The sequence below is a fragment of the Arachis hypogaea genome, chromosome 14 (genome assembly GCF_003086295.3).
Source record: "Arachis hypogaea cultivar Tifrunner chromosome 14, arahy.Tifrunner.gnm2.J5K5, whole genome shotgun sequence".
Classification (NCBI taxonomy): Eukaryota; Viridiplantae; Streptophyta; class Magnoliopsida; order Fabales; family Fabaceae; genus Arachis; species Arachis hypogaea.
In genome coordinates, this window is record NC_092049.1 from 134,379,296 (window position 1) to 134,407,256 (window position 27,961).

General features: G+C 29.5%; 3 protein-coding genes across 5 annotated transcripts; 1 reads left to right on the forward strand and 2 right to left on the reverse strand.

Annotated features, from left to right (window-relative positions):
- The first annotated feature begins 1,241 nt into the window (after positions 1 to 1,241).
- On the forward strand, positions 1,242 to 2,000 carry LOC140178754 (secreted RxLR effector protein 161-like). The gene has a single exon (XM_072215994.1). It carries the CDS (start codon positions 1,242 to 1,244, stop codon positions 1,998 to 2,000), a length of 759 nt encoding a protein of 252 aa, XP_072072095.1.
- An 11,343-nt stretch (positions 2,001 to 13,343) lies between these two features.
- Positions 13,344 to 25,071, reverse strand: LOC112744330 (AT-hook motif nuclear-localized protein 23). 3 transcript variants are annotated; one of them, XM_072215096.1, is made up of 2 exons: positions 24,934 to 25,071; positions 13,344 to 14,529 (listed from the first exon to the last, which is right to left on the reverse strand). In XM_072215096.1, the coding sequence occupies exon 2, from the start codon at positions 14,507 to 14,509 to the stop codon at positions 13,697 to 13,699; it is 813 nt and encodes a 270-aa protein (XP_072071197.1). In that variant the 5' UTR covers positions 14,510 to 14,529; positions 24,934 to 25,071; the 3' UTR covers positions 13,344 to 13,696. The 3 variants fall into 3 exon arrangements, with proteins under 3 accessions (XP_072071197.1, XP_025649706.1, XP_025649707.1); XM_025793921.3 differs by lacking the exon at positions 24,934 to 25,071 and adding an exon at positions 14,704 to 14,763; XM_025793922.3 differs by lacking the exon at positions 24,934 to 25,071 and adding an exon at positions 14,718 to 14,755.
- LOC112744332 (V-type proton ATPase subunit B2) lies at positions 23,019 to 27,818 on the reverse strand. Its single transcript, XM_025793924.3, has 15 exons — positions 27,643 to 27,818; positions 27,323 to 27,391; positions 27,086 to 27,141; positions 26,869 to 26,967; positions 26,701 to 26,760; positions 25,920 to 26,031; positions 25,635 to 25,843; positions 25,287 to 25,415; positions 24,934 to 25,071; positions 24,499 to 24,649; positions 24,328 to 24,410; positions 24,009 to 24,056; positions 23,859 to 23,912; positions 23,670 to 23,753; positions 23,019 to 23,577 (listed from the first exon to the last, which is right to left on the reverse strand). The coding sequence occupies exons 2-15, from the start codon at positions 27,381 to 27,383 to the stop codon at positions 23,392 to 23,394; spliced, it is 1,470 nt and encodes a 489-aa protein (XP_025649709.1). The 5' UTR covers positions 27,384 to 27,391; positions 27,643 to 27,818; the 3' UTR covers positions 23,019 to 23,391.
- Between the last annotated feature and the right edge of the window lie 143 nt (positions 27,819 to 27,961).

Genomic DNA, 27,961 nt, shown 5'->3' on the forward strand with positions numbered 1-27,961 from the left:
CTCATTACCATGCACGTCACTTTGATTCCTTAGACAACACAGATCACCTTTGGTATCCACTACCGCAAATGAAGAGCATGCTAACACCACCACTCACAATCATGTTGCATCAGCTGCATCATTTTCACCCCCTCAGCTAAGAGAGGATACTGTCATGCATTCATCATCTCATACATTAGAAAATAATTCCACATTCCATACATTAGAAAATAATTCCACATTCCATACATTAGAAAACAATCCACCTTTCATTGAAACAAGAAAGTCAACCCGAATTAGGACAATGCCAACACATTTAAAAGACTATCATTGTGACATTTCTGGTACAAAGTCTACTGTTAATACTCTTTGCAAATATCCTATCTCACAATATATGTCATATGAAGCACTAAGTTCAAAACACAAGGCCCTTTCTTTAGCCATTGTCAAAACTGTTGTGCCACGAACCTATGAGGAAGCTGCTATTCATCCTTGCTGGAAATAAGCCATTAATAGTGAACTTGAGGCGTTGAGGCAGAATCAAACTTGGTGTGTAACAAAACTCCCAGCTGGTAAGAGGGCAATAGATTGCAAGTGGGTCTTTCGAGTGAAGTTCAATCCGGATGGGACTGTTGAACGTTACAAGGCAAGGCTTGTGGCAAAGGAATTTACTCAAGTTGAAGGAGTAGATTTCATAGACACCTTCAGTCCCGTTGTTAGGATGACTACATTGTGCATAGTTTTGGCTCTAGCTACAGCCAAACGATGGCATGTTAAGAAATTGGACATTAATACAGTGTTCCTCCACGGAGATTTACATGAAGAAGTGTACATGAAGTTGCCTCCAGGATTAGATGGGATCAATCTGGATTCATCCTCTGTTTGCAAGCTACAAAAGTCGCTGTACGGATTAAAGCAAGCCAGCTGTCAGTGGAATTTGAAGCTCACAGAGACACTCACCTCTACTGATTTTGTTAAATCCGAAGCAGATCACTCCCTGTATTCGAAGATCACTCCTTATGGCATTACAATCATCATGGTTTATGTTGATGATTTGGTTTTAACTGGAAATGACTTGGAAGAAATTGACCATGTCAAGCAATTGTTGGAAAACAAATTCAAAATCAAGGACCTTGGTGATTTAAAATATTTTTATGGAAGTGGCAAGGAATTCTAAAGGAATTCATCTCTGCCAACGAAAATATGCATTGGATATCATTAAGGAGTTTGGTTACTTAAATTGTAAGCCGGTTAGCACTCCAATGGATTACACGTATGCTTCAAAGTTATCAAAGGAAAGTGGCACTGCACTACAGGATCACACTCCTTACCGTCAGTTAATTGGTCGGCTTCTCTATCTCACAAACACACGCCCTGACATCTCCTATGCTATTAGAAAATTAAGCCAGTTCCTTGACTGTCCAACTGATGCTCACATGCACGCAGCCTATAAAGTTCTCCGTTACCTAAAGGGGTGTCCCTCCTTGGGAATTTTCTTTTCATCAGCCAATGATTTGAAGCTAACAAGATTCTGTGATGCTGATTGGGCTACATGTGCAGACACTCGACGATCCATCACAGGACATTGCTTCTATCTTAGAAATTCTTTAATCAGTTGGAAGAGCAAGAAGCAAAGTACTGTAGCCAGGTCATCCTCGGAAGCAGAATACAGAGCCTTAGCTTCTGCCACATGCCAAGCTCAATGGCTGTCCTTTGTGATGAAAGATCTCAGTGTGCCATTAACTGAATCCATCACCCTTTTTTGTGATAAGCATTCTGCCATTCATCACCTTGCTACTAACCCCATATTTCATGAGCGCACAAAGCATATTGAAGTGGATTATCACATTGCTCGAAACCAACATTTACTAGGTCTTACCCATTTGATGCCGGTCTCTTCTAACAATCAGCTTGCTGACTTCTTAACCAAAGCCTCGGCTTCAGGTCCCTTCACTGTGAACGTTTCCAAACTGGGTCTTCTGGACATCCATAATCTCAGTTTGAGGGAGGGCGTAACTTGAGTCATTGTGACTGCAAGTTAATATTTATTCTTGCTTGTAATTAGTTATGAAATTGTTAGACTATTAGACAAAGACGTTAGATAATTAGTGAATTTGTTATCATTATTCATTCTACTCAACACACATATAAGAACTGTACAGTGTATCACGGTTTGAAGTTTAGTTTTGGAAATCAATGAATACAACTTTACTCTTTCACTCTCTTTCTCCTCCTTTCCCCTTTTCTTCTGTCTGATTCATCTTCTTTCTCCTGTTCTTCTCTGATCTCAGACTTGCACAATAGAGCTTGATGAGAGTGCAACCTTTTCCTTGCCAATTCCACAAATGGATTTGTGCTTTTCCTCTTAAACTATTAAAGACAAAACTTTGTTCATAGCAGGTAGAGGCCCTCGTATCCGAGCAACTTGTAATAAATCTTGAAAAGGCCTAGCATCCATGCAATTGCAATAGATAAGGCAGTATGAATTCAGTTCTTCCCAAAGTACTTTGATTTTCGTGAAGTACTACTGTGACACAATCATTGTTTCTTGTCTCAAGTTTATCAATTTTTGCTTGAGTTCGAAAATTCTTGGACCATTCTCATATTGAAATCTGTTCCGGCCCAACCCAGCTGGCACAACGTCTGAGTCCGGGTGGCCGACCTGACAGGCACGAGGCGCCCGAATTAGGGATCCGACCCGGCCATTCCACTCTTCCAGCAAGGCACCTGACAGTTGGGGGAAAGGAAGCTTTCTAGAAGGCAGGTCCTCTGGTATGGAACCCGCCCTAGGTACAGGATATATAAAGGGAGGGCCCTACCCCTCCCAAGTACGTCATTATCGCCTCACTTTTACTGCCATCTGTACGGATTTCTGACTTGAGCGTTGGGGTCCTTTTTGTAGGTGGCTCCCCCTCTCCAACACCACAACTCGGGAGATTGTGAGATCCCAGCCTTCCACTCTCCAACACGAGCCCTGGAGATCCATACATTCGTCAGCATCTCGGCCAAGGCCCCCTCATCTCTTGCCCCTTTTAGTTCGTCTGACCCGTTTGGTACCCGGCATACTGAACAAAATCTTTCTTTAAGATCATTCCACAATTATTCTAAGTCTGAGTATGTAAACCAAGGAGGTAACAATCTATTTTGAAATGGAATTAAGGATCCATGTGCTTACAACATCATTAACACTGTCAACTTTCAAATAGTTCTGGTTCAGTGTCCAGATCAATTGCGGAACCATGCTAGCAATGAATCCAAGTTGGCGCTTGGCATTGAGCTCTTTCTTCATATTATTAATTAAAAAATATCTTCTAATAACTTGTCTTGCTTAGTCAGCAAGCTGAACTAACTTGACCAACTGTAATTAAGATTAACTATTAAGTAACTAACTTGCTAAATCGGTTAAATACATCAGTCATCAGGTGCTAACAACCCTGCCCGGGTCAAAGCCATCTGAAATTAATTGTCTCAAGTGAAATTGAAGGTGGTAAGTTGTTATTCTTCTTCAAGTTCTTGGAATAGAAAACGGTGGTTGGTGGTGGCAAATGTTACTACTCCAACACCTTTATGATGTTGCAACAAACTGTTCCCGATTTGAAAGCATTAATGAGGCCTTTATGGTGACACTACTCAGTAGTACTCACTTTCTTGTTTGTGTTGTTATTTGTGGGGCTTCAATTTTGAAAGAATTTTTAAGAATTTGTGCACATAAGTTAATTATTGGGACAACTTGCAGATAAATCAAAGTTAATTAATTAATCAGAACCATGTGATCATCATATTATTAATTAATTGAACAACATACTATTTTATGGGATCTTACTAATATCTAACTCCTAATAAAGTTATCTATAAGAAAAAAATATTTCAATAAATTACATTACAAAAACATTGAAAAGTTTTAAATTTTTAATTATTTTCTGATAAAAATTTTCTACATAAATTGTTTTAATTAACTACATAATTCACAAGTCGCAAAACTCTATTTTATTTCTACTAGTGCTCAATAATTTTTTCACTCTTTTTCATTAATGATTTATATATATATAGTCATCACAATTATATTGCGTATTACGGCCAACTTGATTAGATTATTGGAAGAATGGTGACTATAAAAGATTTAAGGACCCTCCATATGTAGGTCATCTGATCTATGCACCTTACTTTCATTCTTTGAATATAGTTGATTTTAAACACAATGATACAATCAAATGATCAGAGTGTGATGTATGATGAACCAACGCAATAGTCAAGATTAAACAATAATGATGTGCACTACTAATAATGATGTAAGCGAAAAAACAATGCGTTTGTTGAATATGTTGCAAGTTTGAGTATATGTAGTTATTTGTGTTGATGAGAACCTACAACTATGTGCGATTGATCCACCTATTATTGGTCGTTCAAATTTAATAAGCCTAATTTTTAGGATTTAAATTAAATGACGATGGGTTTATTCGTTCCAAATTTCTTAATCCGACTGAACTGACCATTCGACTAATTTAAGTTGGTTGATTACATACTTCTAGTTTCCAGCGCAGCTGGCTAATTGACATCTTGTTTGAATTTTCATTTTGTTAGAAATAAGAGACTTAACTGAAAAAGGATGGTATATTATTGAGTGTGTTCAAGTTATCTGCTTAAGTTGTGTAGAATGATACAATATAGAAGAGTATTTATAGGGGCTAAGAGAATCGTAATAATAAAGACGTAATATTCTATAATAAATATTCAGATATACTAAATAATTCTAATTGATCCTAATTGATCCTAATTATATTCTAACATCCCCTCAAACTCAAGTGTTGAAACATATTTAAAACAACGAAATAAATAGAAAAAAACTGCATAAACTGATAAAACGGGTGCAGACGGAACTGCCGGAAGAAAGCACAGATGGAACTGCCGCTTGTCTGAAGGAAGCACAGACGGAACTGCCGCTAGTCTGAAGGAAGCGTAGACGGAACTGCCGAATGTCTGAAGGAAGTGTAGACGGAACTGCCAGAAAGAAATGCAGATGTAACTGCTACAAAGAAACACAGACAAAACATAGACGGAACTGCCACGAGAAAACGCAGACGAAATTGCCAGACGAAACGCAGACGGAACTGTCACGAGAGAACACAGACGGAACTGCCACGAGAGAATGCAGACGGAACTGCCGAAAGAGAGCGAAAACTATATGATTTCTTCATGAGATTAGATAAGCAGCGGATGACAATGGTGTTTGATCTTTCAACTCGAAAAAACACAAGATAGAGAAAATAGGCTAGTCAGTGAGGTGAAAAAGCATCAAAGGGGTGACAAAAGGGAAAGAAGAATGGCATAAAAAAAATGCAAAAACTACGATAATTTCACCACAAGGAAAATAACTTATCCTCTTCAAGGAGGATACCATGGCTCTGATACCATGTTAGAAATAAGAGACTTAACTGGAGAAGGATGGTATATTATTAAGTGTGTTCAAGTTGTCTGCTCAAGTTATGTGGAATGATACAATATAGAAGGGTATTTATAGGGGCTAAGAGAATTGTAATAATAAAGACGTAATATTCTATAATAAATATTCAGATATACTAAATAATTCTAATTAATACTAATTGATCCTAATTATATTCTAACAAATTTATATCACAAACCCACCTTATTAAATATCTCACTATAAGGCACAATGGAAAATGAGTTAACTAAGAAACATTGAAGGAGGTGCAAATTGAAAGACATGGTGCTTATCTGTTATGTTTATCATTTGCTGTCCATGCAATAATTTTAAATTTTTTTTAATTTAAATTTGTCTTTTTTTATGATATTTCGATAAGACTAATTTACAATAGATTTAAATTTCATTTAAAGATTTATTTTCGTTAGTTAAAAAATTATTGTATACACAAAGTGAGATTTAAAATCTCAACACTTACTTAAGCAGATTAGTAATGAGTAACCACTATACCACCAAAGTTGGTTTTTAAATATTTACTATTTCCTTCATATTCTATACGTTATACTAAGGGTTTTAAATTATAGCTGCGGTGGTGGTTGTAATGTTGGTTACGGATGAATTTTTTCAGAAATTTACACCATTTTTTTAAAAAAAATATCATTGAAAACGTTTTTGGAAGAAATATATTGCATTATTGATGATTGGAAATAGTAGTTGCTTTGAAAGAAAAAAAACCCTAAAATGGATAAAATGGATGTTTTTGTTTATTGTTGTTGATGCGGCTGTAATGTCGTTTTAATATGGCCCCAACGTCATTTTAACGCGCCACAGCCCACAATCCTATAAATTTTTTAATTCTTCGCAATTAAAGTGTAAGGCCGTTGCAATAACTACAATTGAATGATTGGAGGAGCCACATTGATCACTTGGTGCATGTATTTATTTGGAAGAATAGACAAAAGTATATATAAACTTTTATACTATGTATATTTTAATATTTTAATGAGTCATAGGTATACATTAATATTAAGTTTTGTTATAATTTTTACTCTTTTATTGTTTGAGTAATTTTTTATAATAACTATCAGATAGTACTTTATTGTGTGACTTGGCTGTTTTGATGACACAATGAAAAATAAGAGTTAAACTATTGAATTTATTAAATTAAAAAAAAAAACTTTACAAGTTTTAACGTCTCTTCATATTCTTCCCTTTTCAAAAGTTATTTGAATAACAAAACTCTAGTAGAGAGTGAATAATAAAAGTAAATTATATGTTGAAGTCTTTGCATTTGAGTTTGTTGCAGTTCATCATGGTTTTCATGGTTTTCGTTCTATTCTAAAGGCAAACGTGATAGGGTGAGAAAGGTAGAAGTCCACACACAGGGTAGTAGATGAACGAGGAGAGTTTAGTAGTAGATGCGAGCAAAGGTAATGCTTCCTCTCTTTGTTAATTGTTGACTTTAGTTTATGGTTTATCGAAAAATGTTATTCATTAGTGATTGATGTTAATTTAGGTTTTAGTTGTTCTATAGTTTGATTGAGGAGTTTTTGATAAACAGATGATAAATCATATAATTTTTGTGTATCATTTGAGAGAAACACGAATGAAATTTTGAAAATATGTTGGAGATGAGATTGTTTCGATTCCAAGAATGAATGCCGAAACTCTCAATACATTTTTTATGGTGAGGTTATTTAAAAATTTGGGATATTTTTCTTTCAATAATTTTTACTAGGCCGAGAATGAAATATATCCAATGCATTTAATTAGGTTTGATGGTGACGTAGTTCGAATGTATGAATTTGTTGTTAAGAATGGGAGATTATGTCATGTTTATTGGGATCATACTATTGATTTACCAAATTTAATAAAAGAAAAAAAAGAAGTGGTAGATGTTGTAGATGATGAGCCAAATTTTAAAAAAGAAAAAAAACGAAAAGACATTGTCATTTGTAAATTTTTTTATTCAAATTTAATAAATTCAATAATTTATCACTTATTTTTTACCGTGTCGTCAAAAGGGCCACGTCACACAATGTACAAAGTTACCTGTTAGTCATATTGTCAGAAAAGTTACTCAAGTGACAAAAGAGTAGAAATGATAATAGAATTTGATATTAGTGTATACAGATGACTCATTAAAAAATTAGAGTGTACGTTTGTCTACTATGTGAAAATTATGTATACTTTTATTTATTTTTTCTAAATTTTTAGTACAAATAATTGAGCAATAATGATATATTTATGAACAAAATTTATTATTTTTATTAATATTTGTTAATATTTTAAATTTTAATTAAGTATTAAATTTTAAATTTTAAAGTTTAAATTTTCATCTTAATAGTATATAAATAAAGTGTTGGTCAAAAGTGTTAATTAATATTGATAAAAAGTATTAATTAACCCCTAACATTTTTATGAATAATTTTAATATATGATATTAAAATTTTATATAATCAAAATATCAAGAATTCTATCCGTTCTTAAACAAAAAATATACTAATTAAAGGTATAATTATTCATATATTATTAGGTTATTTTTTTTTAAATAAGTAATTTTATAACAAAATAAACTTAATCAATTGAAAAAAAAAAAAGGATTGATGTTGATAAAAGGTTTTTCGGAAATTTTCATCAAAAGCAAGTAAAAGTAACCATGTTCCATGAGAGAAGGAAAACCACTTGGAGTTTGTTAGATTGACAAGATCTAAGTCCTATATAACAAAAAAAATAGAAAACCATTGAAATAATTAAAAACATTAGATTACAATAGAGTGAGATCGACATGAGCGTAATTCTCAATATTATATTTATATATGCCTATACATCCTAGTTTTTTTTTTTGGTGACTGCCTATACATCCTAGTTGTTTGAGAAGTTTATACACATACATAATGTAAATGCAGTAGTATTTGACATTTTGAAATTAATTAATAATACTGTACTTCTGGGATGATGTAATGTTCTATAATTTAATGTGTCTTTGACCAAGTCTAATTAAGAAATGTCAGTTGATATAACTCTTCATAGTTAATAATAATAATAATAGCTTTGGAAAAAAAAAAATAATAGTTAATAATAGTACTCATTTGGTTTGTTGAGTAGAAACTGTAGTTGTTTAGTTAATAGCTTCTTGCAATTGGATTTAGTACTTGTTTGAATATTATTATTTTAATAATTTTTTTTATTTTTTAGTGTATTTAGTAAATTATTAGTAATAAAAGTAACGTATTAGAAAAATAAAAAATATTTTTTTAAAAAATTATAATTTACATTTTTTTAAAAGATTTTTTTATTAAAAAAAAGTTGTTTTTCATATATTAAATAAACAAAAAATACTTTTATATCGTTATATCCAAACATAATTGATAAATAAAAAAATCTTTTTATATGAGATATCTAAACACAAAATTATTTTTATTTTTTTATAAGATCTTTTAAAAAAAATAATTTAAAAAAAGATCTTATTTTAAAAATTCACCCAAACAACCCTTAATTTATCAAATATATATACAAATATAGACATCTTTAGATGTCCGTATGTAGATGTTCTCTATTCATTATTATTAAAATGTTTTGACAAAAAAAAAAAAGAAATTGTCAAGTATTTTGACGAATAATAAAATATATGAACACTTCAAATTTTTATACAAATTTCATGCCATTATTAAATTTTCATGCCATTATTAAAAATACATAAAAATTTTATCATGACACTATCTCTTTTAAAAGAATATCTTCTAAAAATTTAAGTGGATAATAAAAAGTATATAAATGTTTAATTATATTTCTAACATATTATCAAATTAAATGTCTCTTTTAAGTTTATTTAAATTTTTATATAATTTTTTTATTTATTTTATATTATTCTTTTTGAAAATGAACTAAAATTGAATTTTAGATTTTTTTATCATAAAAATTTTAGTATCATATTATAATGTCATTTTTTCTAAAAGTTTAAATTAATAAAAAGACACATAAATAATTATATCTCTAACAAATTTGACAAATTACAAACACGTCCTCGTAAATGACATGTCGAAAATTTTAAAAGAATTAAATGGATTTTGCATATTAATAAAGACCATTACAGCAATAATTTTTTAATATTGTATAAATAATTGTACAAAAAATACGATTATTTTGATTTATTGACCAACGGTCGTATCATTAATTCTATGTCTATAAAAAATATAAAAAATACTAATTTCTGATCTATATCTCAAAACACATACACATACATAAAAAATTCATTAGTTTCAATTATTATACTAACACATTTCAGCTCCAACTCAAAAGCTAAATGTTCAGTGTTTCAAATAAGAAAACTACATGCCACAGATGTGAGTAATTCTCTCCTGCTTATGATTTATGAAGATGGCTTTAGTGAATTCCTAATATTTTTAAAAGAATTCCAATTGCAATCTAACTCTACAAACTAATGGATGGTTACTATTTACCACAAACTTATAATCAATTAAATTATTATAATTGTCTTCATAATAGATTAAAACAGCTTACTACAGTGCTAAAAGTTCATACAAAGAGTTGGGATTTTCATGGAGGTAATTTTTCTTTTTAATGTTATCATCAGGAGGTATTCAGTAGTGCAATATGAATTCTTTTCTCTCTAATAACTAATCCTCCTAATCTCTTGATCCAAGTAGAAAGTCCTAATTAAAATGTTTATTAACAGAGAATTTTAGTTACTTTTCCAAATTCAAATCTAAATCATTTTATTTAAAAATTTCACACTCCACTATGTGAGGAACATGTCATGAAATCATTTTTTATAATAATTTAAACTGATAAAATAAGACACATAAATAATTATATATTAATACATTTTAATGTAAAACTCTCTTTTCGATTTGCATAAATTTTTTGTATAAGTATTTTTTGATTTGAATTCATAAATTCTTTTTTTTTTAATTAACAATAATTAAACTCTAAATTTTTAGATGATAGAAAATTTGATATTATTTCTACAAATTGAAGTTAAAAAAAAGAGGCATATTAATAGTAACATGACTAACAAGATATTTAGCAGCAGAGTTTATAACTGCCGCTAAATGAAAGAATGACGGCGGTTTATCCGACGGTTCTTCGGTTCATTCTTTAGTATGCAGCACTCTTTTACATCCTGATAAAGGTTCATTAGCTTGTGAAACTATATTATAAGATTATCAACAAAATAATAAAGGGTCAAGTGTGTATTGCATTATTTTCAGGGGGGAAGAAGTTTAGAAGAACTTAGAACAAATAAATCAAGTTTCGTTACATTATTATTACTAGTTATAATGGAATTAAGATATCCATGTGAAGTATAACAGTTCCTGAATTGGGATATGATACACAACAAATGAAAAGGCTTAGAAAAAGTACCTGAAAATTAAAAAATAAAACACTACCTCTTTCCTAATTTTAAGATTTAATTAGTTAACAAAATAATTAGGCGGCAATCGATGTATTATAATTAGGAAAAGTATAGGGTATCAACATATTATCTACTAACTTATTGCTAATAATAATTAATTATTATATTTTAAACACATATATAAAGAGATATATCTAGAAAATATATCTATAAAGACACTTTTATTAAACACAGTAATAAAAAAAGACATTTTTATTAGACACATCCACGAAAACACTTTTATTAAACACAATTATAAATAACAGTTGGCAGAAGTTGACAGAAATGCTATTAATAACGTAGTGAAATTGTTACAATTAGTCTTTCAATTATTTAGAATATGATCTTTATTGAATTCATAAATATGAAATAATTAAATCCTCATCCCTTAACTTAATCTCACTTAAATTTTAATATATATATTACCTTATTATTTACTTTTCTGTCTTATTCCGACTCTGTGGGAACAAACCCTAATTGTAGTCTGAAAATCCAAACTTGATGCTTGCATGCAATAATATATAATAATTAGCACTTTATTGATGAACATTTAGCACTAGAAATTAGAATGTTTAACGCGTTAAATAAATAAAATGTTAAATTTTTTGCCCCTACTTCTAGTAACCTAATTAACTGGTGTCCTAAGAGTAGACACTTGTTAATTAGCAAAGTCTTAGAATAATATCCATGTCTTAAAAGTACCATTTTTTTTCCTAATTACTTGATATAAATAGAACCAAACTTTATAGTTCCTATCCTCAATTATCAGCTAGCCACTCAGCACATCATGCTCATATATATTTCATTCAGAAACCACTTTGGAAATATAATGAAGAAGAAAATAAAAGTATGCTGCCAAGTAGATGAGAGAAAATAGAACAATTCCATTTTATTTATAACACATGCATGATAAAAGATATTATATGCAGAAAATTAATGATCATGATTCATTATTTCTAATGGTGGAATCACTTAGTACCATCAATAACATACATTTTACAAAGTAAAACGCTTATGAATCCAAATATTGAATTATAAGTAAGTAAATATTGATAATTTGTGAATGAAATATAAACAATTTAATCATTCTCATTTTGAAACATTCTCATTTTATAGTAAAGGAAATTTTTATAGATACAATCTATTATATATGAACTGTTAATTTAATGATGATTAAGAAAATCTAAAAATACTATTCAATGGTATAAGAAGAATCTTAACCTAGATATATAGCAAGACTACTTAGAGTAGTATATTTTAATTTCTAGTTTCTAGTTAAAAAGTGTTTGACTCATCATAAAAAGATGAGAAACAAATAATACATCAAAGATCTTGTACTAATCTCAAAACTAAAACTTGATCACACATTTTTATTCACCCAAATATTATTGAAACTAAATCTTTACCTATTAAAGCATATATTAGAAGGGAGAAAAACAAAAGGAAAAGATGGGAGCAAGTATTTTAAAGCTACAACATTTTATGCTTTTAAGACACATGCTATGGATAAACATGCCTTTGGTAGGTATGAGGAATCTAAAATACATTGAATCCTACATTTAGGAATCTGTGTTTTCGTGTCGAAACAAATAGATGTATGCACTCATCAATAACCTAGCAATAATCAAGGTTAGCTTATCTAATGTATAGTTTGTAGTACCATATGACAAGCTTAAAAAAAAAAAAAAGAAAACTAGTTTCATAAAGTAATAAGTGATGCACAGATTTTGTCTCTTTGAATAATTAAATACACACATAAATATTGAAGAATTTATTGGACTTCTAACAATGTTTATGTATGCGTTTTGATTTGGTTTTAACATCATATATAATATAATAGGTAAAAACTTAAGTGAAGTCAACTTCACGTGATTTTGATATCTGAAAGCTATTAGATAAAAATTTAGTCAAATCAGTTAAATTATTTAACGGCTCTCAAGTATCAACTTTACGTGAAATCAATTGCACTTGAGTTTTCACCAATATAATAATATGCATATTCAAACCAAATAATAGTACTAAAACATTTCAAAAATGATTGTAACATACATAACTACTTAGGGCCGGTTGAAATCTAGAATTGAGATTATAGTATGAAGTGTTAGTTGCTTCTATTTGAACAAATTTTTAGATTAGTAATAAGTGATAAATAATTAAGTTTGTTACACGCACGACTTTCACAACAACATACATATTGAATTAATGAATGAGAAACAAAAACCAAGAAATATGATTAGTTTTCTCCCCACTTGTTCATGGTGGGAGTTACTTAATTATATGAGAGAGAGATGTTCAACTTCCCTTGGTCAAACGCAATAATGTAAGGATTCTTTTAATTAATTATTCTCTACAATACCAAACAAACAAGACAAGTGATCAATTTGTCTTGATTACTTGAGCAATTTGGTTTCACATGTTGGAGAAAAATTACCCACCCAAATATATATATAAGACACTAAACCATGGAATTAAACAAAGAAATTACTGTATCATAGCAATTACATATTTAATCCAAAAAAATAGATTTGTGTTATTGATTATGCTAACTAGGATTTATTATTCCACAATTAAGGTTAATGCACAATAACAATCTAGTCTCTAACAACTCCAGCAACCAAACAGAAATGTTTTACAATTGTCCCTAGGAATTTAGAATTATATTAAAACCAAGTCCTTACACAACAGAACCTAGCCAATGGAAAATGAGACACTTGGACATACAAAATCAGCACTTGTTCACAAACAACTCGAAGAAAGTCTCATAAAATTAATTAAAAACCAATATATTATTATACCTTTGATGGAGGTTCAACTTCTCACCTTTTGTGCCCTCTCAAAAATTAAGAAGCTCCTCATCATCAAAAAGATTGTCTTCCACCACTAGAGTTCCCACCGGCCCAACCATCAACCGGCAAATTAGGCATGTTTAGAGGTAGATTGAAGAACGGTAACCCTGAAGAAGGATCTGGAAAAGAGTTATTAACACCACTGCCACTACTGACACCACCACCACCAGAAGAAGGTTGCCCTTGTTCTATCTGAAGAGTCTCATCTTCGTCTAAGGGCAACCTCTCATACGCTACATTAGTAAACGACGAGGCAATAACAATAACAGGCCCAGAAGCCACTAAAGGCCCAATAACATTCCCTCCTACCACTTGTCCCTGGCCTCCACCAAGAAACACAGTTAAACTTGTGGCCCCTGGTGGAGCAGGAGGTGGCAGAAAGGATCCTGATAGAGAAAGTATCTCAAATCTTCCATGAAGCGTCACGACTGCTCCGGCAGCTGCTGGTTGTCGGAGCGTGACGTTAGTAACAGTTCCGCTACCGCTAAGAACACAGATTCCCCGTTGACGTTTTCTTGCATAAGTGGCGACAGAGTCAAACACATCACAACCACTACTAACTTCAAGGATGTGTGCCCTAAGAGTGTTTGCACTCTCCCTTGTGATGATCACCGGTGGCTTAGGCTTGTTCTTGGAACCCGGAGGTCTCCCTCTTGGCCTACGAGCAACAACATCACCAGGGCCTTGATTTGGCGAAACTAGGTCAAGACCCTCGTGATGGTTGTTGCTCGGGTCTTGGTCTTGGTTATTATCATCATCTTCAAGGTCAGGGCGTTGAAGGTGATGAACAAAGTGTGATGCTGAACCCAAGTCTATGCCGGCCATACACACACAAAAGAGTTTTTCTAAAGAAAGTGTAAAACACAAAAGGGGAACAGCACAAAAATATATTAAAATGAAAAAACTATATAGTAGTAATTAAAATAAGAGAAAAATTACAAGAATAGTAGTATGAACAATATAAATTATGGGGAGTGGTTTATATTAAAAAGAAAAAGAGAGAGAAGTATTAGGAGTACCCAATGATTCAAACCTCAGTTTGCGAATAGAAAAACAAAGGGATCAATTGAGTACTGCAGAGGAAATGGAATGAGATGAGGTTGGAAGGGAAAGAGAGAGAGGGAAACAAATTAAAGAAAGAAAAAAATAAAGCGTGTGGAACCTGCGGCCATTCTCACAACTAGGAAAAGCATATGGTTGAATAAAATAATCATGGGATTAAACAATATTAATTTCTTTGTAAATCACATTTAATTTATTATTATATATACATTATTTTAAGAGAATATAATATAAGATATTTTATATAGTTTTATAATCATATTTATTTTTTTAGATAATTATTTATAACGTTAATATAAAAAATAATTATTTTTATTGATATAATATTATATAATTAAATATACGTATAAAATTATTTTAAATTATAAATAAATTAAAATAATTTTTTTTTTAAATCATAGGATGAAGTTAAAATGTTATGTCTATCAGTCTATGTGATATGTATTTGGAGAGAGAGAGAGAGATTAGACAGGTAGGTTGGATCATTATTTAGGAAACCTAGGTCACCTTTCGATAAAGAGAAAACCTAAAATATTATAAACCCTTAGCTAATAAGTAATTGGGGCACATGCTCAACATACAATATATATATATACTCCTATACTTTACTTTACAAATTAATTAAATTTGTGGTCTAATTTTTCTTAATTTTCAATAAACAAAGACCTGGCTGCACTTGTACGAGGCTTCTTGTTGACCCAATACAAGTAGTTAGTGCCCTCAATTCCTAAAACTATTAAAACATAGCATGAATCAGTTAACGAGACAAGTGATCTTATTAAGTTATTATGACTCCTTTCAAGAGCTCTTGGACCCGAACTAATTAATTGAAGCACTTCTTATTTATTTATATAAATCTTGAAATTTGGGCTACCTATATAAATTAAAATTTATTTATCTTATGTTTTTAGAATACATATTAAAATTATAAAATTAAAATTTTTTATTAAAAATATAAAAATTTAAATTTTCAATACATTTATTTTATATTTATTAAATAAAAATATTTAATTTTTTTGTATTAATACAGGTTTAATTTAATAACAAACAAATTTAAACACACTTTATAATTAAAATGAATTTTAATAACTTTATTTAAATTAAGTTCACTTGATTTTAATTTTATTAGCTTTTGTGTAATGATTTTGTGATTTAAGGTTTATTCTCTGTTAGATAAAAATGTTATTGGATTCATGCTAATCCAAACAATTTTCTTATTCAAAAATGAGGTTTGGATGAAGAAATTTTAAAAGGGAAAGCAATTTTTTGGATTAATTAAATTTTTTGTTAAAATAATTTGTTTGGATATTTATAAAAGTAATTTTCAAAAATTTTGAGAACAAATATATCTTTTTTTCCTTTAATTTTAGCATTTAATTATGTATCTAAACTAAAAATTTTAAAATAATTCAACTACATCGGTTTAATTTAATCATATTATATTTCAAATTTGCAAAAATTCTAACAAATCACCATCAAACACGCTTTAAATGCTTTGTCGTTTAGTTTAAACTTGCCAGCTGGCAAAAACATGTACATATATTATAAACTAAAAAAGGATAAGGTTATACAATTTATTTAATATCATCATTCTTACGAAATTTAATTGCACTTGTATCATCACCCGATTAATTTATTTATGAAATTCAAAAGTTTAATGTCTGTCGTAGGCACAAGACACAATCTGTTCAAAACTTATTCATAGTATATTGGGTAGTTGCCCTACATGAGCCTTAATACTTAAAAAAGAGTGAAAGAGAGAGGAAATTATCAATAATAATATAAGTTGCTGCATGTTTGCATCATATATATATGGTAAATTCATCATGAAATCTCTCAATAGATCTTAATGTCTATGAGAAATTAGTAAATATATTGTAGGTGTATATTAAAATTAGGAGAAAATTACACTTCCCTTCGTTGCGAGATGCTAAAATGACATTCTCCTTCTCTCTATTTATAAAATATACATTTTCCTCCCTTATAACTTTTAAAAAACCTCCTCTTTAATCCATTTTAAATTTTTTGTGTTAACTAATGTTAACTTTATCTATTTAAAAAAATTATTTTTTACAAAAATATTCTTTAACAAAAAATTTATTTTTTTATCATTAAACTTTACTTACCAAAATACTATTTAATAAATTATTTTTTATTGATTAAATTCTATTTTTATCAAAATAATTTTTTAAAAAAATTAATAATTAAATTATTTTTTTAAATATTCTTCAATAATTTTTTAATTATTAAATTATAATTTTACCAAAATTTTTGTTATAATTTTTTTATATTTTATTATTAATTTTTCAATATTAATGTATATTATTTTAATATTAAATAAAAAATATTACCATTATTAATATGTATAACAATTAATATATATTGATATTAAAAAATAATCTTATTAAGAGTTTTTTTAATATTAAAATAATATATATTGATATCAAAAAATTAATAGTAAAATATAAAAAAATTGTTAACAAAAGTTTTGGTAAAATCATAATTTAATAATTAAAAAATTATTGAAGAAAATCTTAAAAAAATAATTTAATTATTAAATTTTTTAAAAAATATTTTGATAAAAATACAATTTAATCAATAAAAAATAATTTATTAAAGTGTATTTTGGTAAGCAAAATTTAATGACAAAAAATAATTTATTTTTTTTTAAAATGGATAAAATTAACATTAGTTAACACAAAAAATTTAAAATGGATTAAAGAAGAGATTTTTTAAAAGTTATCAGGGAGGAAAATGTACATTTTATAAATAGAGGGGAGGAGAGTGTCATTTTAGCATCTCGCAGGGGAGAGGAGTGGAATTTTCTCTAAAATTAATTATTAAATTCAGTTATTAATATAAAATATATATTAGAATATAAATATATATTAAAAATAAATTAAATTATATCTGTATTTATACATAAATATATTAGTGACTGATTTTAGTAGTTAATTTTAATATATAAATAATATTTTCTATAGTAAAAATTATTACGTTCATATTTTAAATTAGATCTAAAAGGGTGGTCAATTCAAGAATATGTTTTTTTAGAAGTATATCAGTCTATAAAAAATATAATCCGGATGATCATATTCACATAAAATCTTGCATATATATATTTCACACGAATTTATCTTTTTTTTTTTTTCTAAAATTATAAATAAAAAACTTAATTAACATGCATTTAGAGTTTGTTATCTACTTCTAATTCTAATACCCGTTAATAGTTAGACTTTTTTCTGATTTGAGCACAATCTCGTATCCTAATTATATAAATCTATGTTCCACAACTATAAACAATAATTCTAACCTCACCTCTAAAATACTAAGGAGAAATTAAATATTATTAAGTGAGATTGTATAAGTTTATTGTGATAGTGAAAAGACTGAATAATTATTTGATTTTAATTATATAGATAGTTTAAATTAGTGACATTTGGAAACACAAAAGGCAACTTAATTTAAGCGTTTTATTACCATTTAATAACTTTATATAATATGATAACTATCTACATGTGAGATCTAATGATTAGATTTGTTTCTGTTAATCTCAACATAAACAAATTTTATTAATTACAATATCCATTATTTAAATAGTCATAAAATAACCTCTTAATATAAAATGACTTGACTTTTCAACAGACACATGCTCATCAATAATCTAGAACTAAATTTCATTTCACTAAATTTTCGGGTAGAATTACTATTCCCATGTACAACACTAACGGTCTAATAAGTGTAGATTTATCATATCCTAATTTAAAAATAAGAGAGAAACTTTGACTTGTATATATTAATATATAATTATATATATTTTCATCGGAGCTAATTGGACTATGTAGAATCCTAGGCAGAAAGAAACTAAATGTTACATCAAGTACTTTTAATTTCCTTGCTGGCTTGAACCAACGAAGATTAACATATGAACAATGAAAAATATTGCTTTTTTTTAATTCACTTTACCGCTTAATAATAAGTCATAATTATATTTTTTATATTTTCAAACCGTTCTTTGTCACTTTGCGTTTATTACTTTAATTTAGTCATAGGCTATATAGAGCTATTAACCACTTTAAGAAAAAATAAAATGAATTCAATCATTATTAGTTATCCACAACTTGTTCCGTTCACTCAATATGATAATAGATACCTTGTAAATAGGAAAAATTATTCTAAAGCACCGTTAAAAAAATTTAATTATTAAAAAAAATTTTTAATATTAAAATTATAAAAAAAAATTAAATTTTTTTATAATATTTAAGAAAAATAATTAAATTTTTTTTATAAAAAAATAAATATATTTTTAATTATTTTTTAATTTTTTATAATTTTTATATTGATAAATTTTATTTTTCTTTTTAAATTTTAGTAATTTTTATTAATTATTTATTTATTTTTTTATTTTTGTGATCTTTATCCAACAAAAAAAGATAAAAGATCAGAAAAATAAAAAAAATAAATAAATAAATAATAAAAATTACTAAAATTTTAAAAAAAATAAAATTGTTAATATAAACATTATAAAAAATAAATAAAAAATAATTAAAGATATATTTATTTTTTTATAAAAAAATAGTTTTTCTTCTTAAAAATTATAAAAATATTTGATCATTTTTAATAATTTTAATATTAAAAATTATTTTTAATAATTAAATCTTCTTAACGGTTCTTTATAATAATTTTTTCTTGTAAATAAATATATTAATCAATAATAACCATTTCAACACACTGAAAATAGGTACTGTTGAAGGTGCGTGACACGACATTGAAGAACAACCACCATGAATTTTTTTTTTCCCTCCCATATTATTATTCGCTATATTTTTGTTTATTGGTTAGTGAAAATCAATTATCCTCTAAATGCTTGATCATTGGTCATAAAGGTTTGGTAATTTGATTTACATGAAAGGTGACCAATTATTGACTAGACCAACTAATTAGCTAAAGATTTCTCGTAGATTATGTCATATGATGTTTTCTTTCGAAACCAGACTAGATTCCTAGGTATCATGCTCAACCAACTTTATGACTTGTAATATATATTAACTTTCTTCTTAATTTCTTCCAAAAAGAATAAGTTATCCATAATTATATTCCATATGTATTATTGAGAATATCTAATAGTATATTATTATTCTTGTTATTGTTAATGATTTCAAATTAGTAGCTATCAACCATGGGAGGGTTTTACTTATCAAAATAATTTCTATGAAATTAAATTAATATATAGCTACATATGTAAAACATTTTATATGATAGATTCTTAAAAAAATAAAATATTGTTTTTGTACCATGATATATATTGTTTTGAAAATTTTGAAAGTTGGAAATCTGAGATTACTAATTAAAGACGCAATTAAATTAAACAAATTAAAGGTATCATACATCTAAGCCTGATGATGTTGTAATAACTAATATTTTTTTTGTGACTAAATAGAAAAGAAAGAAAAAAAAGAGACAACTAAATTAATTAGCTAGGGTCATATCTAAATCTATTAGATGTTGAAGCTCACTCCAAGGTTGGCTCTAATTCGAGTGAATATCCGCGACAGAAGCAGCTGCTTTAGCCATACAATCTGCAACACTATTTTCAGTCCTCTGAATTAAAAGAATAGAGACTCTCCAATTCCCATTCATAACCTCATGTATATGCTTTGCCAAATCCCATTCCGGAATATCCTTACCAAGCATTCTTTGGTTTACCAAGAAAAGAGCTTCTAAGCAGTCTGTTTCACAGATAACCTCACGAAATCCACTCTCCCAAACAAGAAGTAAACCTCTCCAAATTGCATACAATTCAGCAAAAAGAACACTGCACACTTCGACTTTTCCAGTGCAACCTTTCAACAAACATCCATCAGGATTACGAATGATACAACCAAAACCAGCATAGCCAGAAGGAGCAAACCAACTAGCATCACAATTCAATTTAACAGAATGAACAAGAGGTGGAACCCAATGCAAACAAAGTGAAGGAGGAGACAGAGATTGATGCATAGCAAAAATAGTGTGCAATTCCCTTACTGAACTACGAATCAAACTCACCACTTTACTAGCACTCCATGAATCATCTATATTAAATAAGTCATGATTCCTGCTTCTCCAAATCCACCAGATGGTTGAAAAGAAAAGAAAAACATCTCCACTCCTTGTACCTCTGCAGAGCCAATCATATAAATTCAAGTTATCTGAATACAGACCTAAAAAATTCCAGACCTCCTTGGCACTAGGACACTCCCAAAACAACACCCTGCTATATACATATATAACCTTAGATATTTGCAAAAACCCAATATATATAGTTCTCATACACTGGCACTACTGCTTCCTTATTGGGAAATATTCAAGTAATTTCTACTTTGCAAATCCTTTAATTTGGAGTGACTATTCACGTAAAATATTTTTATATAAAGATAATAACTAAAAATTAATATTAAATAATTTAATATATTTAATTAAATTATTTAATATAGCATATATTATATCTACATAAAAATATCTTCATGACCTAATTTAGGTGTCATCTCTTTATTAATATTCCTCCAAAGGTTATACAATTACAAGATATTTTTTTTATATAGTATTTTCTAATTCGGGAGGTTAAGAATTAATCTGTCACAATTCAAAAAGTTAAGACTAATTTATCGCGAATGTGAACTCCATTTAAGGGTCTGTTGCTAGCCAATAAGTTAATGCATATACAAAACGAGATTCAAACCTTCGACACTTGTTTAAACGGACGAATGATTAGACTCAAGTTGGTTAATTACAAATGGCTTTAACAACTATAATAATTAACACTCTACTCAAGACATACTAATATTAACTCATAAAGTCTTTTTTTTTTCCCTGAAGTTTTAAACTAATAACTGAGATGCTTTCCCGAATGTAAGTACTAAATTATTAAGATATATTTATCTATTGAACTTTAATGTTTTAATGTTTTGTGATAGAAAGTTATCACTAAAAAAAAAAAGATGCTTTCATCATATATATTTAATGCTCTCAAAGGGTAATTATGCTTTGCGTGATATATGTATCAACTTGAGGAGCTAGTCCATCGAATTTGGGAATCAACCTTTTATTTATTATTGAGCAATAAAATTTTGTGACATTTTATTTATTGATAAAAATAACTTGGTTTTGGTGCCTCTCTTCAACATACTTCATTTTGCACACTGATTTTTTTGGAAACCAACTACTGAAAGGGCTTTTATCTTTCAATCATTTCATAGTGTGACTTATCTCTTGAGAATCATCAAAAGTTGAGGAATCTTGAGAACTTGATACTTGATGCTAAACATAAATTATGCTTAAGCTTCTTTATCTTAAAGGTTGTTTTAAAAAAATTATGTCAAAAATTTGATTTGAAATAAGATGAAACGATTTCATTTGATTATGAATCAAACATATAAAGTATATGTACACTATGTTCATTAAACTACCAAAAAATATCTATTCATTTAGAAATTGATTATTTTGTTTTGAATATATTCCAATTAAAATTGATTCGATTTTATTTAATTTTAGGATTTTATGAGAAAAGGACAAATAAGTTTTTAACATTTTGATTTATAGACATTTAAGTCCTGACTTTTTCAAAATCTAGACATATTGATTCTTATTATTCACTTGAATTTGTCAAATCCAACGAAAAAATCAAACGTGACTCTCATTGTACTGACATGGTCGATACGGATGCCCATATAGAAAAATTTCAAAATGGAACAAATTAAACCTAAGGATCGATGTGTCTAGATTTTGAAGAAGTCAAAAACTTAAATGTATTTTCAAATTCTCAATAACTTAAATGTCCTCAAACCAAAAAGTCAAGGATCAATTTGTCCTTTTCTTGAATTTTACACTTTTACCCTCTCCTCTCTAGTTAATCTCTCTGCTCGTCAATCCTTATTTCCTGTGCTTATCAAGTGCAAAATAATTGCATAATCAATAAAATAAAAACAATTACTCTAGTTTCTTTATTTTTTTTTATTTTTTATTTTTTGAAAGCTTAGTTTCTTTATTGTGTTAGACCATCCATCATCCAACCATTTTCACTTTCTTTTTTCCTTTGGTTTGGACCATTTTTGGTTTATTTTATTAAAAAATTTCTACATATTAATCTATAACAAATGCAAATGCGCTGCGAAAAAAAAAAAGGAATAATGTAACATTCTTTAGTAAACGACCTGCTATTAGAAATAAAAATAAATTAACAGATTTTAAGCTTTTATTTTTTATAATCTTATTAAAAGAACCTAATTAATAATTTATCCTTGTAAATCTAAACAATTGATATAAAACACAACTAAAGCCATAAATTACAATGTTAAATTAAACAATAAAACATACAAGGGAAGGCAATGTCAACAAAATTCTAACTGCACTGAATTGAATTGAATCTTTAACAGTGCAATTAAAGCCATCCCAAAATGATAACTAGCTTTCTCCCCTCACCACCCCAGTGGAAAAATGAAAATATAAAGATCTAAGTTCTAAGGGGTCTCATTCTCATCACTAACATTTATTTTATATATATGCTGGACACAAGATATATGGTCTCTCTTTAATTTTTGGGTGAGAAGATCTAAGAAATATATAAATCAATAAAAAATATGAGCATGAGCATGCCGGCTATGACATCAATTACCGGAATCTCGGCTGTAGAACTGGTCGAGGGTCTTGGCCGGTATACGGTGAAGAAGCTCCCGGGGAAAGATCCGAAGCAAGGTCCACGCAAGATCTAGTGACTGGAAGATGTTGCGGGTGTCATAAGCTCCTTGCGTCACAAACTTTCGCTCGAATTTGTCCAGAAATTCCAGATATAGCTGTTAATTAAAAATAAAAATTATTAATACCACTTCAATGAAGATTTTTTCAATGTCAAGTGAAAATATCTTGGGATAAAAAGATTACAGACCAAGTCCTCTGATGAAAGTGCTTCTTCTCCAACCACAGCTTTCATTGCCTGAACATCCTTTCCTATGGCATAATTTGCATAGAGCTGAAACACAAATAAATAAACAAAATAAAGACCTATAACATAGTTTATAGACAGATCTTTTTTAGTTTTATTTCTTTTTGAAAAAGTATACAAACAATATCAAACCTGGTTGGATACATCAGAATGATCCTTTCGAGTCATTCCCTCGCCGATGGCACTCTGAAGAGAAGCAAATGTTGCATCAATATAATTAATGGAAAGTGGAAGAAATCACTCATGCATTGAAACTTTTATCAGATAAAGAATCAGCGTCACCTTCATCAATCGAGACAGTGATGGAAGGACATTGATTGGTGGATATATCTGCTCAATACAGAAGAATAACGAATGTTTAGTTTGAATCGAATATTAGAATCCTCATAACAACTCAATATTTGTGTAGCCTATGTAAAAGATCACCTTAAGTTGATTGGATATAAGAGTAGATCATGGTTCACTTCAGGCATTAGTGCAAGAAAGAATATAGTAAAAGCCTATATTATAAACTAAATATCATGTAATATACATTTGGATGCATTCTATTCTGCATTTCATGAAAATATTCGAAGTAGCAAAGAGCTTCGACATAACGCACCTGCCTGTTATGCAGCTGTCTGTCAATATATATCTGTCCCTCGGTAATGTATCCTGTAAGATCAGGAGTTGGATGCGTGATATCTGCAAAGAAGTTCGAGAAAGATGATTCGTCATAATTTAGAGTGCATAAATCCAACTGAGCTGATAAAGTTCAATAATATTTTATCACCATCATTTGGCATAGTTAGAATAGGAATCTGAGTAATAGAGCCTTTTCGCCCCTCGATTCTTCCAGCACGTTCGTATATTGTTGCAAGATCTGTGTACATGTAACCGGGATAACCACGTCGTCCTGGCACTTCTTCTCGGGCAGCAGATACCTATAGGATCCAGAGTGAATGATCCAGCTCTCAATCGAATTGTTTGAGAAATACTCAAATATTTTTGTTATTTGACTTATTTCTCATGCTTGAAAAATAAGAGAAAAGAAGTAAGAAATGTCTCTAGCAAGTAGCAATTACCACACAATCCTAAATTATTTCCTGTAGACATATAAAGAAATCAAGATCATAAGAGAATGACAAAGGCTGCAAACGGTTTATCATCTCCTTTCTTTACCTTAGCTTCCACTTTTAAAATTAGAGTTGAAACATTTTAACATTACCTCACGAAGAGCATCGGCATATGAACTCATATCTGTGAGTATCACAAGAACATGCTTGCCACATTCATAAGCCAGATATTCAGCAGTAGTAAGAGCAATACGAGGGGTGATGATACGCTCGATTGTAGGATCATTGGCCTGTAACAAACGAAAGCAGTTTAAGCAAATCAGAAATCAAAATTTGAAAAAATAATCATGGAATACTACCCCTACATATATAATTGCCAAGATATCAGATCTTAAATACATCAAAAAAGCACAATAACTTTGAAGGAAATTGAAAAGTAGAAAAATATAAATAAAAAAATGAGGAACAATAACAGAACACTTGCATAACGGTCTTGAAGATTTACCAGATTCAGGAAAAGGGTCACTCTTTCCATTGAGCCATTCTCTTCAAAGTCACGTTTGAAAAACTGTGCAGTCTCCATGTTAACTCCCATAGCAGCAAACACGATGGCAAAATTGTCGTCTTCTCCACCCTGTATATATTGATATATGTCAGAAACACATTCATCATCTTACAATGCAAGTTTAAATAAATAAAGCAAAATCGACCATATGTAAGAAATCAAACAAGCTAGGTCATATCAACTTAATTTATACCCTCTTCGAAATATAATTTTAAACAGAAATCATAAACCATCTCTCCCATTTGTTGTTAAAAATTAGATTAAATTCATTTTTATATTCAACTATACCTCAAGAAGATTATCAGATTTCTCTAATCGCTTGACTAAGCCAGCCTGACGACATATCTGTGCAGCAATTTCATTATGGGGGAGACCAGCAGCTGAGAATAGAGGGATCTTTTGACCTCTAGCAATAGAATTCATGACATCAATTGTAGAAATTCCGGTTTGTATCATCTCCTCTGGATAGGTTCTCTCACTAGGATTGATGGAACTTCCTGAAATATTGGGAGAATATTAAGAACGTCAGTAATAAACATACAGTTTTAGACCTCCCAAGGAGAAGTTATATACCTGATATGTCCAAGTAAGCCTCTGGTAATATGGGTGGACCATTATCAATGGGTTTTCCCGAGCCATTAAATATGCGGCCAAGCATGTCAAGCGAAACAGGAGTTTTCAATACCTAGGAATGTAACCAAACATGGAAAAGATGAAACTCAACAGCTGAACTGATTCAAAAGAATCAAAATAAAAAAGAATTCCATAATCAATAGTCATGCATAAATTGGTAGAACAGATAAGAAATTAAATGAACACTATCAGAATGCAAAAGGATTGTCAAATAGAATTGCCCCTCTATAACAAGTTTGATAAACAAACACAAATCTGAAGCCATACCTTATGAAGGACAGAACCTCAAAAGATCATAACTCATCCATTATTTCTTATTGAAGTTGGTTTTCCCAATTATCATGTTTGTAGTACTCTACTATACAATAGATGTCTCCGCATTATTTATCATGTTACCATTCCAAAAATAAATACATAAAATCAAATATATGAACTAATCAAGTTAACTCAAGCAATGCAATCATAATGGAAATATAACCTCCTCCTCCCCAACCACATGTGATTCTAGTTCGCTTATTTATTCACAATTATAATTTAGAAGATAACATATTTGAAAAACCAATTGATCCCGACCCTATACTAACTACAACCAAAATATAGCTCCCAAACTAACAATGAAGTCAAAACAGCAGAAATTTCATGAAAATTTTACAATGAATTTGCAAACTCAATTTCACATGGACATCAAGCTAAAGTAGAAAATAATAAAAACAAGTTATACCTCTCCAGTAAATTGCACAGTTGTAAACTTATTGTCAATCCCAGAGGTACCTTCGAAGACCTAATCAATGTAGCAAAACAGTGAATAAAAACTTCATCCCAGTTTTCATGATAGCAGCCCTAAATGATAATAGCACATGCATATTGGAGTTAGGCAGTAACCACTCACCTGAACAACAGCTTTCTCACCATCAACTTCTAGAACTTGTCCACGCCGAGAAGTTCCATCCCCTAACCGAATATTAACAATCTCTTGAAATTTTGGTCCCTATTGCAGTTGATCAGTATAAAATTCAGTCACATCGCGCAGAAAGTGATACATTTCATTGAGAAAAGTTCAAAATTTTAGAATATGCAATAAGCATAGCATCAAAACTAGTCATTACCTTAACTTTATCAAGAATAACCAACGGTCCAGCAACACCAGACACAGTTCTGTATTCTGCAACATCAAAAAACAATCTTATTCTTGCCAATGTGATAAACTGATCAACCCAATAACCACAATGACAAGCACAAAAAAGAAATGGTGATTTGCTAATTCATCAACCAGTGAAACACATACTCAGAATCATAACATAAAAGTAAAAAATTAAAGGGTAAAAGAGGTGCCATATACTTACCCATTCCAATCTCCAAGGTTCCCTCCTCCTCCATGTCAGGAATGTTTTGAGCCACACCCATCCTTGGAACTTGAAATAATAACCGTTTCATTCAAAAAATAATTAGTGAAATTCACATACCCACTAAGAATTAAGAGAAAGTAAAATCAACCAAACAGCTTAAAGATTAAAACTTTGCAGTGACCCTTTATTATTTCAGTGTGCAAGTGATCATGGTCTGTTTCGCTGGGTTGGAATAAAAAAATATATCTTTTTCTAATTAAAAAAAAAAAGGAAAGGAATTATTAGAATTATTATTATGAAGGGAGTAAGAAACCAACCAGAGAGATCGAAGAAGAGAGAGGGAAGGTGTGTGAGTGTGTTTGATCTGTGAAGAAGAAGAAGAGAGTGTGATGTTGATGGTGGTGTTGTTGGGTCACGGATCTAATGGATGGACCAAACAAATTCACGAACCATCATGGAAATAACAATTATTTTGTCACATACATGGAACTATGGAACATACCCAATAATTATTAATTACAATATCAGAATTTTAAATGTTGAAAAATAAATTTAGAATTTTACAAAGAAATCATTTTTATGCGCTAATAAAATTCATACGTTTAAATAATTTTTTTAAGTAATACATTTTAAATT